This window comes from Hydra vulgaris, chromosome 02 (genome assembly GCF_038396675.1).
Source record: "Hydra vulgaris chromosome 02, alternate assembly HydraT2T_AEP".
NCBI lineage: Eukaryota > Metazoa > Cnidaria > Hydrozoa > Anthoathecata > Hydridae > Hydra > Hydra vulgaris.
In genome coordinates this window covers 56356452-56370649 of record NC_088921.1, presented here as the reverse complement: position 1 = coordinate 56370649, position 14198 = coordinate 56356452, and the positions used below count along the sequence as shown (strand labels likewise).

The 14198-nt window shown below is 26.9% G+C and overlaps 2 protein-coding genes across 5 annotated transcripts in view; both read left to right on the top strand.

Moving 5' to 3' along the window:
* The window catches only part of LOC101241586 (matrix metalloproteinase-19), a 119921-nt gene that overhangs the window by 20418 nt on the left and 85305 nt on the right, over positions 1–14198 (top strand). For all 4 annotated transcript variants that reach the window (XM_065791446.1, XM_065791447.1, XM_065791448.1 and 1 more), the window contains one exon: positions 1781–1831. In XM_065791446.1, coding sequence (XP_065647518.1) covers positions 1781–1831 — 51 coding nt within the window. The remainder of the gene's footprint in view (positions 1–1780; positions 1832–14198) is intronic.
* Positions 6417–7834, top strand: LOC136077046 (uncharacterized). Its single transcript, XM_065791445.1, has 3 exons — positions 6417–6517; positions 6610–7085; positions 7196–7834. Exons 1-3 carry the CDS (start codon positions 6445–6447, stop codon positions 7616–7618), a joined length of 972 nt encoding a protein of 323 aa, XP_065647517.1. The 5' UTR covers positions 6417–6444; the 3' UTR covers positions 7619–7834.

Genomic DNA, 14198 nt, shown 5'->3' with positions numbered 1-14198 from the left:
CATTCATCAGGCAACATGTCTGACAGATAAACAAAAATATTGAGAGACCTAAGCGTGTACATGAAATAAATGTGAAATATGAAAAGGTACTAAAAAAAAGGTACTCATCGATATTTATTTAGAACTAAGTAATAATTTTAATACATTTATATTAGAAGATAAACTATTTCAAAAAAAAAAAGTTATTTTTATAGGCATCTAATAAAATTTCCAAATTTTGCTTTGATACTCATAAGCTTGTGCACAGAACAACGATCAAAACTACTTGATGCTTTTTTAAATGACATTTTAAAATCTTTAACGTTTCTGCATAGTTTTTTGCTTTTGATTTTTATAATTGCCATATTTACTAAATACTTTTCAGTTACTCTTAATTCTTGCAAGTTTGGGGGATTTGGTGTTTAAGGCACAACTTTCTCGTCATTTTGTTTATACCATTCCATAACTTTTTTACTTCCTGAATTAAAGCTAAATCAGGTCAGAACACATGTCTAATATCATTTGTTTTAATGAGAGGTGAAAAATGTTATTGTAAACACTTTTTAACATATACTTTACTAGAAAGTGTGGACTCTTTTTTCGCCACACATGCAAATAGCTTGCCAAATCAGTCCTTTATTTGCAAACTTATCAGTTTTTGTATTTAAGTTTCTTATCTACTTTTGCTCTATATTAGGCAATATAATAGACAGTACCAAGTTTGCTGATGGTCCTACTTGATATAAGTTTTATCATCTTCAATAATACAGAACTTTTAAAAATTAAATCATCATGCAACTTTCTGCAGCTGGTTCTTACACCATGTTTTTTTGTTTCAAAATGGGTGGGTACTTTTTGTGATTTAAAAGAATGAAGGCCTTGTTTATTTTGAACTTTTACTACAAAGCTATGAGAGTCTTTTTGTGCATTTCCTTAGTGAAAGGCTTGAGTTAATCTTGATACTGTTAAACATTTTTATAGACAGTTTTATATCTAAAAAACCCTCCTTTCTTCCACTACCAGATTTGTATCTGATCGATTTTGTTTGGGAAAAACATTGAATAACACGACTAACAGTGTAGGGATGTAGTGTAGTGTAGGACTTTTTTGCCATTGAATTGTAGCTTCTTTTTGGAAAAAAAATTTGTAGTAAGTGAAGCCAGCTTCCTCTATAAGCTTTGGTGTGCTTGAATTCTGAACCTGATTTTTTCTCTAATGTCTTCTTTTGTCATTTTGAAAACTTATTTTAAGTTAAATAGGAAAGACAAAACATTTTTTTGAATACAGCAGCATGTTGTAATCAGAATTCAAATAAAATTAAAAATATATTAATACAACCTCTGAAAAAAATGATGTATTTATTCTTTCACATTTATTTTGTGTACATGCTTTAACATGATACTGAAAAAAAATTTAAAACTGGTTATTTCTTGTTGTAAGCTAAAAAAAACTTTACATTAGTAAAAGTTAAACTTTGCACAAGTAATTTCTTAAGTTTATTTTTTTCTGTTGCTTAATTTATTTTATCCCCAATTTTTTTAAAGGGATCCCAAAGTACCAAGATAAGTTGTGTTCATATTTTAAATAAACCTTAGGATATAAGTTTAAAGTTAATTAAACTTAAAAAAACTAATGTTATTTGAGATATTAACAAAAACTTGTTAATATCTCAAATTACATTAAAAAATTTGTTTAAAATACAAAATAACATTAAAAAATTTGTTTAAAATACAAAATACATTTAAAATATAAAATATATTTAAAATACAAAAATGTAAACGCTTATGCATTATTCATTTAGGAAACTATTATGGAACATACGACACAACCTGATGTTCTGATACCAACACAAGTATGTTGTAATGATTATATATTTAATATATTATTAAATTATTATTATTTTATATATATAATAGCAGTCCAGACCCGTAAAATATGGGTCTTGATAAGTCTGTTCAACATCAACCATATCTATACTTATCAACTTCAATATTTTTTTATATAAAAGTATCTTTAACATTGATGACAGTAGCATAATATTTCTCCTGGTGTTTTTGGAAACTTAAGGCTATAATAAAATATAACCTTTTCATAAAAAGCAAGAGGTCACAGAAACGGGTCATCAAAACCTAGTTATGTCAAATATGTTAGCTATATCTGTTTAATATCTCTTATACTGAAAAAAATGTATAGGGCTGTTTTAAAAAGCATGATGGATAAACTGGAAAATGTATTTTTTGTGCATCATTGAATCAATGATGCATAAAATATACATTTTCCAGTTTCTTTAGGTTTTTCAAAAATAGTCCTTTCTAGTTTTTTTAGTTTTTCCAGCAGAGTGGACACCCTGTTATGGGAACTTTTATGTAACATACTCTTTACAAAAACTTTCAATTAGGCTGTTTTTAATACTGGCTTTGGCAAAATTTTAAATTATTATAGCTGTTGTTAGTGACAAAAAAGACACTAAAAAGGTATATAATGGAAACCATCTAGATCACAATCACCAATGTGATAAAAGTATAAATGGTTTTGATACATATATAAAAATACAACAGACATAAAAAAACAAACAAAAATGTCCAATATATCCCTAGGAAATCATAATTTTAAAGAGAAAAAATATACCATTTTACGTAAAAATCAAAAAACATACTTTTTTTGAGATAAAGTAAAAATATTGATACACTTTTGTAAAAAAAAAATTATAAAAAATTATTATATTTTAAAAGAAGCTGTCAGGACTTGTTTGATACAGGTCATGGTAACTATGTTCTACGCCCAAATATATCTAAACTTGTTCTTAATACAGCCGCTTTTACTCCAATATATTATAGAAAATTAATCAATATAAAATTTTTGGCTTTTGGTTAACAATTTAAAATAATGCTTTCAAATAATAGTACTTTCAATGTTTTTTACACAACAAAACTATCTTCAACATAGATGACAGTTGCGTAGTATTTCTCATGCTGTTTTTGGAAACGTAAGGTTATATTTAAAATTTCTTATAAATTAATTTTTTAAAATCCTTTCACATTAAGATTTCTTTAAAAAGAAAGAGAACATAGAAAACAAACTATGTGTCCTAGTTACATCAAATAAGTTAGCTCTATCTGTTTGAGATTTTTTATAAACTTTTCTGTAAAGTATTTTTAATAAAATCTTTTAATTTTAGTAGTTAAATAATAATTATTATATTTGTGCTTATCATATTGTTGTTTGTGCTGAAAATCTTAATGCAAATAGAAATCATCTGGATTGTAATCACCAAAGGCAATAAAAGTATAAATGGTTTCCCTTCACATTTAAAAGTATATTGGAAATATAAAAAAAAACAAAGCAAAAACGGCCAATATATCCATACAAAATAATAATTCCAAAGAGAAAAAATATATATTTATGTGAGAAACAAAAAACATTTTTCTTAAGATAAAACACAACTATAAACTTTTGTAACAAAAAAAAAAAGTTACAAAAAAGTAAATTTAACATAAAAAAGTACTTATAAAAGGAATTTGCATTGCTTCATTATTATATAACTTTTAGTAAATGGCATGAAGATTGGCGAAACTTTGTTTTAGCTTTTAGAAAGCGATCAACGTTCAGAATATTTCTTAAATTATTATATATACAGGGTGCGTAAAAAGTTCCCGCACTCAGTATTTACGACGTAAAACACGTAGAACTATCATAATGTGCCAAAAGTTTAAACATTTATTCTTGATAACATACTAAACAACAAAAACAAGTCAGATCTCAAAAAGTCCTCCTTTTGCCTTGATACATGCCCTGAGGCGCTTGGGGAATGCTTCAACCATGGGGGGACACCATATCATTGTCAAGAGTGGCCCATTCTTTTTCGAGTGCTTGCCGTAGAGAGTTCAAATTTGGATGACGAACAGCTCCAACCTTGGCCTTCATAGTTCCCCAAATCGAATAGTCGAGGGGATTAAGATCCGGGCTGTTTGGAGGCCACTCTTCTTGTGTGATGAAACCCGGAAAATTGGCTTTGCACCAATCCTGGACGACCGTTGCTTTGTGGGCTGGGGCGGAATCCTGTTGAAATGTCCAAAACCGCTGTCCGTGTGAATTGGTCCAAGTTAATTACTCTGTTGTCAAAATATCATCAAGGTAGTTTTGAGCTCTGATTTTCACTCCTTGATCGACAAAAACCAATGGCATCTTGCCGTCTCCTGTAATCGCTCCGAAAACCATCACTGCTTGGGGGTGAGTTGTCTTTGAAGCAATTCACGAACTGCTCGACAGTGAAGAGACACTCGTCTATGAAGAGAATCGTTGAGGCGTTCGCCGTCTTCTTGAGTCGCTTGAGAAGCTCATTGCAACGGGCCAAACGAGTGGCTTTCATCCGATCAGTAAGTCCATGAGCCTTATGAATTTTGTATGGGTATTTTCCGAGCTTTTTGTGGACGATTTGCCGAACTGAACCTTCCGAAATCCCTTCATCCTTGGCCATTTGTCTCATCGATCGTTTTGGGTTGTACCGAATCTTGTCGCGGATTTTTTTGACGATTTTACCCGAAGTTGCAGTTTTTGGTCTTCCAGAACGTCGACGATCATCAATGGAACCAGTTTCTTCAAGTCGCTTCAAGCAATCGTAAACCGTACGCCGCAGAACATTCAGAAGGCGAGTGATCTCTGATGCTTTCTTTTTCTCTTTAGCGAGCCTCTCGATTGCCGGCCGCAAATCTCTTGATTTCCTCATGGAACCTAAAAACTTCAATATTAAAACATATTCAAAGATTAGAGAAGAGCATAAATAATGCAGAAAAATAAATGGTAAGCTTTAAAATAAGGGAAATAACGTCGTTGCCAGAGGAGTGCGTGAACTTTTTACGCACCCTGTAGAAAAACTTTCAAAAGTTAGTCATAAGAGAAGGATTTCGACCTAAAAATGGAACAAAATTTTTTTTTTTTTTTTTTTTTTTTTTTAAACATTTTCGCTTCCAACAAGGCTGCAAGCAGCCACTAATTAAAGTTGGAAGTTACTGTAATTATTATTGAAAACATTTATTACACCTTAATTACACAATAATGTATTATGTACTTTATTTATTAATTTGAAAACTCAAAAATATAACTAAATAGATAACAAATAAAAAACTTACTTTAAAGATGTTTTTTTTTTAAGATTTATTGTTGCAAATTTGGATTTTAGACTCTTTTTGAAACAGCAGCGCTAAAAAGAAATAATCCCAATAAGATAAAATATATGTTTTTATTTTAAAAATAAATCCTTGGCTTTTAGTGAATGATTATAAAGTTGACTCTCGGTATCTCGAACTCTCAGGGAATTGGGAAAAAAGTTGGAGATATCGAAAAGATTTTGGCTCAAATGGTTGCGCAAGTGACTGGAAATAAAGTTCGGGATACACAAAAGTTCGAGATATCGGGAGTCAATTGTATGTAGCTTAGTATCAGTAATGAAACAACCCAATAATCATTTTTTTTTGATATGGCGTTAACCTGTTTTGCTAATCGGGGGGTTTTATGTGACAACTAGAAAGATTACCATTCTAACCTCAATTTTATTTTAGTGTTTAGGTAGTTTTATAGTTTAGGTGGTTTTATAGTTTAGGTGGTTTAGATTTTTTAATCAGAGTTAAGGAGCCTCTCCTTCCCCATATGAAACCAGTTTTAAAGAATTCTAATGGGAAAGCCCTTTCCAATATAAAAATTTCAACTGCAATGACAAAACAGTCAATGATTACAGTCCTGTTCCCAAAGATGCAGAACCTTCTAAGAAAATTGCTCTCAAAGTTTGTTATTGATGATGGTAAATAATGCTGAGATTCACAAGGTAACATGCATTTCTTATGAGTTGGCTTTTTGTTTTAGTTTTTTTTATTTTCAAAATTGACCATGTTAGAATGTTATTTTTTATACCATATATATATATATATATATATATATATATATATATATATATATATATATATATATATATATATATATATATATATATATATATATATATATATATATATATATATATTAGGGGTATTCAAAAAAAGTGAACTTTCAAATCTAAAAAACCATACCCCCTAAATTTGGGGCAAATATATAAAAAATGAGCCTCACAAAGTTTGAGCGCTGTCCGTTCACTTTTGACCCCCCCTCAAGCTAATAATTTAGGGGAAAATTGACCGAAAAGTGGTCGTTTTCGGGCGTCTTGAGGGAGGGGCAATTTTTTTTTTTTTTCAAATTTTTTTTTCTGCTATATATATATAGGCCTATATTTTTGTTTAAAAATATATGGTTTTTTCCTTACTTCTCAAAAGTCTATGTTTGGTGATATTGAAAATCATGAAAATTGGTATTTTTTAAAATATATTTTCTGTTATGCCTAATGTTATATACATATATTTTCTTGTAAATTCTGATAGTTTAAAACTTTGAATTTTTCTTATAAATACAGATTAGTACATACAATAAACATTAAAAATGAGTGAAGCACAACTTAGGTCAATGAAAAAGGAACTTTTTATTATAAAAGAGGCAAAACCAGCTATATCAGGTATAAACATTTTTATTAATATTGGAATTATAATGAGTCATTAGTTGCTAAAAAATTTATTTTATTTATAAAATATAAATTTTTCTAATTAGATATACAACTTCCAACAGGCTTGGATATACTTCAACATTTAATATATAACCAACAATGTCGATCTGTTTCAATATCAAGTATTATTGCTTGTCCCCCTAAAAAAAATTTTTCTAGATGTTCGGAGAGTTGTTGTGAATGTATTTTGTCTAAAATCAAGAGACCCTGGATTAAAGCTGGATTTGATGTGTTAACTGATTTAAGTTTAGTTAAAAAAGTTTTTAAATTGCATAAGTCCTATTCCAACTTGAAAAAAAATGCAAAAAGGGGAAATAGTGGTGATTTGGCTAAACAAAACGAGTTTGAGATTGAAATAAAAAAACTTTTTTGGACTGGTAATTCTAATCTCAAAGACACAATCAGTAAAGATAAAAAAAGATCACTAAAAGACAAGATTGAAGATCTAAAATTTCTTGAAGATCAGGAAAATGAAAGAAAGTTTGTTATTGGTTCAGAGGATATTAAATATAGAAAAAAGGTATTCAATACTTTTAATTAATTACTTTAGCTCTTTCTCAAGCTCTGTTAATTCTTTTTTCCACTAATTTTAAAATTAAAAACTAAAACTACATTTCTTCTGTTAATTAGGCAAAAGAAAGCATCAGGAAGAAAAATCGTTTACAGCCTAAGATTTTGAGAGATGATGTACCCAACGTTGAACTTATAGACACAATTCTAAGCGATGATTCTTCAATTGAATCTGATTTCGAGCCAGGTGATTGGTATCATATAGAAGTCTCTGAAAACCCAGACACAGTAATTGCAAAAATTCCAAAAGATGTTTTTGCTGGTAATGTTTCGCTTACTGCTACAGCCTGTGATATATCACCAAATGTTTTACAGAAGGTAACAAATGCAATTCTATATCAATCAGGTGTTGATCTTAAAGAAGTTAAAAGCAGTCAATCTACCGCATATAGAAAAATGAAAAAAGAAAATGAAAACATGGCAAAAATTTCAAAAGAAGATGTTAAAGCAGCCATAGACGCATCTCCATATAATTCATTTTGATGGGAAGACCTTGTTTGAGCTAAACAAAGGAAAAATGTTAAAGAGGGATAGAATGGCTGTTTTAGTTAACATTAATGGACAGACTTACCTACTTGGAGTACCTCCACTAGCGTCATCCACTGGTGAAGATCAGTTCTTAGGTGTAATGAACTTAATTAAGGAGTATCAACTTATGTCAAAAACTAGAGGAATATGCTTTAATACAACATCATCCAACACTGGGACGAATAAAGGATCAGTTTCCAGAATATCTCAAGAACTGGATAAGTATCTCCTCCAAATAGTATGTAGGCATCATGTGACTGAATTAAGAATGCTTCACTTTTGGAAATTAGTGACCAATGAAGAAACTAGTGGACCTGATAATCCTCTTTTCAAAAAGCTTAAAAATATTTTTGAAGAACCTAATTTTAACTATAATTCAGTTCTACTGTTACGGTTTGATTGGAATAAGGTTAAAAGCAGTTTTTTAGAAAAGGCAGCTATGAAGTCATTAACATTTTGCAAAGCATACGTTAGTAAACCAGGTATTATAAGAGATGATAGAAGTGAGCTTGCAGAATTAGTTGTCACGTACTTATCCCCTATAACATATAAAGTAAGAAAAACTGGTGCTATTCATCATGCAAGATTTTTAGGAAAAGCAATTTATTATCTAAAACTTCGGCTTTTATCCAATCAACTTACATTTGTTCAGGAAAATGATAAACTAAAAATTGAAATTAAGCTTATTACAGAATTTATTGTTTGCTTTTATGCAAAATGGTATCTACAATCTGAGGATGTCATCAAAGCTCCTTTTCTTGACATTACAGCGATACATCAAATGCATCTGTACAAGAAGGTATGTACAAACCCAATAGCTGTCGATGCTGTATTAGAGTCTCAGTATAAACACTGTTGGTATTTGGATTCAACAATGATACCTTTAGCTTTGCTAGACGATGAGTTAGCATCAGAGGAGAAGGCAAAAATTGCATCAGCAATTCTGTCATTTGATATGCCTAGCTCTGACTATTATAAGCCTGAGAATAAAGTAAAGCAAGATATCAAGGAAATTTATAAAATGAATACAAAAATTGGGAAAAAACCACCATCCTTGTCTGCCTTGGTTGATGTTTTTTCTTACCTGATTTTTGACATGATTGGGTTTGATAAGCAATGAGTTCAAGACTGGCTCTCACTTCCACCAAACTATTGGCATACTCAGTCATGCTTCAAAAGTTTTCAAAAATATGCGGAAACTTTGATTTTTGTAAATGACCATTCAGAACGGTCAATAGGTATGATGGGGCAGTATATTCATAGATATTCTGATGAAACTGAAAAGCACAACAGATTGCTAACTGTGGACAAAGTTCGATCTGTATTCAGATCACAAGAACAAAAATCCGGTACAATATCAAAGATTAAGTTTAATGATGGACTTGGTGTGATGCGAAAAAAGATAAAGAGTTAAACTTGATTATTATTAGATTTGTAAATTTTTTTTCTGTTATAAAACTTGAATATAAATTTATAATTTTATTTATTCTTGCTCATTTTGATTTTTCAATATAGATAAATAGTGTTTTTTTCAATATAGATAAACAACATTGCTGAGGTCACAACCAACAACTGTTCATTCTTTCTGGCAAAATAAAGTTGGTTGCTCCCTCTGGTATGTCTTGGGAATAGTTAGAGAGGCCTTGTGTGTATATGTTAATACACACAAGGCTTATAAATAAATAAATAAATAAATACATATATATATATATATATATATATATATATATATATATATATATATATATATATATATATATATATATATATATATATATATATATATATATATATATATATGTATATAACTAACTTTAGCTACAAAAATTCTGATTTTCAATACCACCAAACATAGGTTTTTGAGAAGTAGGAAGAAAACCATATATTTTTAAACAAAAATATAGGCCTATATACATATAGCATAAAAAAAAAAATTTGAAAAAAAAAAAAATTACCCCTCCCTCAAGGCGCCCGAAAATTACCACTTTTCGGTCAATTTTCCCCTAAATTTTTAACTTGAGGGGGGAAAAAAGTGATCGGACAGCGCTCAAACTTTGCGAGGCTCATTTTTTATACATTTGCCCCAAATTTAGGGGGTATGGTTTTTTAGATTTGAAAATTCACTTTTTTTGAATACCCCTAATATATATATATATATATATATATATGTATATATATATATATATATATACCATATTAGTTTATACCATATATATATAAATATATATATAGATGTATAAATATATATATATATATATATATATATATATATATATATATATATATATATATATATATATATATATATATATATATATATATATATGAAGACCTCAGTAGAAAAACCGGCGTTGTCACATTAAAAAGTATTGAGAAAGTATTTGTTGATCATTAATAAATGTCTTTATTTAAAGCAAAGAAAAAAAAATTTTTGTATAAAAAATTACAAAATGTTTTGTTTTTGAATAAATTTTAAATAAAATAATTATAATATAAATTTTTTTAAATTGCTTAGTTTCATTTGCTTTAAATAAAGACTTTTATTAATGATCAATAAATACTTTCTCAATACTTTTTAAATGTGACAACGCCGGTTTTTCCAGTGAGGTCTTCATATATATATATATATATATATATATATATATATATATATATATATATATATATATATATATATATATATATATATATATATATTATTGCTCTGTTCTTTAAGAACATTGAGCACTCTATTTGTAAAATACACTAACATAATTTACATATATATATATATATATATATATATATATATATATATATATATATATATATACATAAATATATATATATATACACATATATGGTATAAATATATATATTTATATATATATATATATACATATATATATATATATATATGTATATATATATATATATATGTATACCATATTAGTTTATACCATATATATATATATAAATATACATATATATGTATATATATATTTATATTTATATACATATATGGTATAAATATATATATTTATATATATATATATATATACATATATATATATATGTATACCATATTAGTTTATACCATATATAGTTTATATATATATATATATATATATATATATATATATATATATATATATATATATATATATATATATATATATTTATATATATATATACTTATATATATGTATATATATATATGTATATATATATATATATATATATATATATATATATATATAAATATATATATATATATATATATATATATATATATATATATATATATATATATATACACAGTTTTTAAATATATTAAATTTTTAAATAATATATTTTAAATTGTGTCACAAAATAGTCTGTTTTTCTACGAAAAATCCTGTTTTTTAGGCCTCAACAGTCCTGTTTTTTTTCAAAAAACGTCCTGTTTTTTACCAATGACCCTGTAGTTTCCCTGATATTTTTACTACTAACAGCACACACATAGAAACATAATCTACATAAACATTTACAAAATATAAATCTATATAACCTTGTATAACACGTATTAACACATAATAAATTACACACATTACCACATTATATGAGAGATAAAAATACTTATTAAAACTATTATAAGAATAACTTTTAAAGCACAACTTTATTTGTGTAATTTTCGTTCAATAACATACCTTGAGATACATGTTTATAAAATTTAAAATGACTTGATTCTAGAATGTACTACATAGTATTTGGTTGTGTGAAAACCAAGGCTTTTTGAGATCAACACCAACTTTATCTAATGTTATAACACTTTGTATACTAACTTTTATAAAAAAAACAATTATTTTAAGTTGAAAGTATTTTTAAAAAAATAAAAAATCTGAACAGTGTAACTCAAGTCAAAGAAACAATTGTTTACAAAAGACTTCAGGAACTGCAAGCTTATAAAAAAAATTTTAATGAGAGATTTTTTTTATTTATTTAAAAACATACAAAAACATTTAAAACAGTCTATTTCTATAAACCTACGATATGGCCGACTGCCCCCATTTAATTTTCTAAATGCTAAAAGGCTTAATACAGTAAATCTAGAAATGAAAAGTAATGCATAAAATTCTAAAGTTTTTTTTTTATAGTAACTTATAAAAACTACAAATCACTTATTTACTTAAACAGATGTTGCACTACAAATCCTTCATCTACTTCAGCAGATGTCACTCTTTTAGTGTTGGGGCAGCACTTGTTGATGTTGTTGCAACAACACTACTGGCTATGAAAAATGTTGTCTAAAAAGTGTATCTAATTCAAATTTACACATTTTATGATTGCATTAGCTACAAACAGATTTTATGTGTTTCATCATGATAGTAAACTGCTTAGCACAAAGCCAATTCACATCATAGTAAAGTACACCACTTGGCTAGCAAGGACAACACTTGCTGTAAACTAAGTCAAGTCACAACACTTTAAAATCACGAAAACAACATAATAACCACTTACAAACTATAAACACGTAACATTATAGCACATAACACACATAGAAACACTTTATATAATTATACAACTTACTAAAAATTATATAACTTACAAAATATTAACCCATAGAGCTTTAACACATATAAACACATATAATAAATAATACACATTACTTAATCGTATGATGCATAAAAATATTTAAATATATGAATTAAGATATATATATATATATATATTTATATATATATTTATATATATTAGGAAGGTTTACAAATACAAACTTATTTGTGTAATAACACAAAAAACACATAGAGACACTCCATTTAACAGATATTTACACATTTATAACACATAAACAAAATATAAACCCATATAATCTTAACACATATAAACACATAATAAATAACACACATTACCACACCATATGAAACATAAGATACTTAAATATATAAATTAGAAACATTTACAAATAAGACCTTATTTGTGTAATATTTGTTCTGTGATATACCTCGTAAGGCATGTTTATCAACTTTAAAAAGCTAAGTTAGTTAAAATCTATCAGAAAATCTGTAACAACTGGGTTTTTAGTAACAACAACTGGGTTTGCATTAAAATCAACTGGTTTTCAGTAACAAAATTTGTTTTGTTAAGTTATAAAAAATGTAGTGTTTAATAGTAAAACAATAATTATTTATACATAAGTACATTTGTAAACAGCATTATTTGTGTAGCATTTATAAAATGACATACCTTGTAATGAATGTTTATCAATTTTAAAAATTAAGTTGTTAAACAATCTTGTTCTTGAACATGCAACATAGAGTTGACAGTGCAAGAAGATTTGAGATAAATACCTACTTTATCAAAAGTTTGACCTTTTGAAAAGAGCATTATCTTTGAGTTCTTAAAAATAAAAAACACAAATTAATATACTTTAAATACAAATGACAAAGAACTTAAATTGTGTTATTATTAAAGTTAGTTAAGTTTCCTGATTTTTTAAGTTATTTTAAAATTTTAAAAATAGCGTAAGGTTTATTTAACATGAAAGTTTTAGATCTTATTACTAATTAAGCAGATATTAACAGATTATAAAGATTTAAAAATATCTTATACGTGGTCAAAAATATAAAGAGAAATATTAAAAGACCAAGCATGCTAAATTTTTTTAAAAAACTCTGTGTCAAATGCGCACAAATGAGTAACGACAGCAGCAGCAGTGTTAAATTAAACATTGTTTATAAGGGATGATTCTAAAAAGTTGTAACAAAAGTTTATAAACAATTAATATATGCTATTAAGTAATAACATAGATCTTAAATCTTTTTTTAAAAAACTTCTACCACAAGAAGTAAAATTAAGTGATTTTCTTAACTATAAATTTCTGTTTAGCAATATTTGAAATTTAACCAAAACATAGTTATGTAAACTAGTAAAAAGGAAGGTATAAATAATGTTCAGTCTCTTTAACAAGATATGACTTGTAAAATGGACTGGACAATTGTGACAATATTAATTTTTGTATTTAAAGTTTTCAGTGTAAAAGTTTAATATTTTTAAAGTTTTTAAAATTCAACAGAAAATTGAATATTGTAAAATAAACACAGTTTTAAACAAAAAAATAAAAGTCCTTTATTTTCTGCATTTCATTACAATGATGAAGTTCTTATATTCTGAAATGAGAATTATGCTAAAAACTACTATTTTATATTTAAAATTTCTAAACTTTGTTTCAATAGATGAAAATATTGTTATTATTTATTAGAACCACGTAATTGATTCTGAAATAAAAGAAAATGCATGCTTTTTTTAAAAAAAGTCTAATGCACATTGAAAGAGCTCAAAATACTCTGAAGGCAGTAGTTAAAAAATAAGTTTTGTCTTAATCAATTTTTTATGAAATTGCATGAAATACTTCAAAGAAAATAATTTATTTCTGTAGGCATCTAATAAAATTTCCAACTTTTGCTTTGGTGGTACCAAAAAAATGGAATAACAATCAAAGTATTTGATGCTTTTTTAAATGACATTTTCAAATCTTTAACATTTCTGCAGTTTTTTGCTTTTGATTTTTATCATT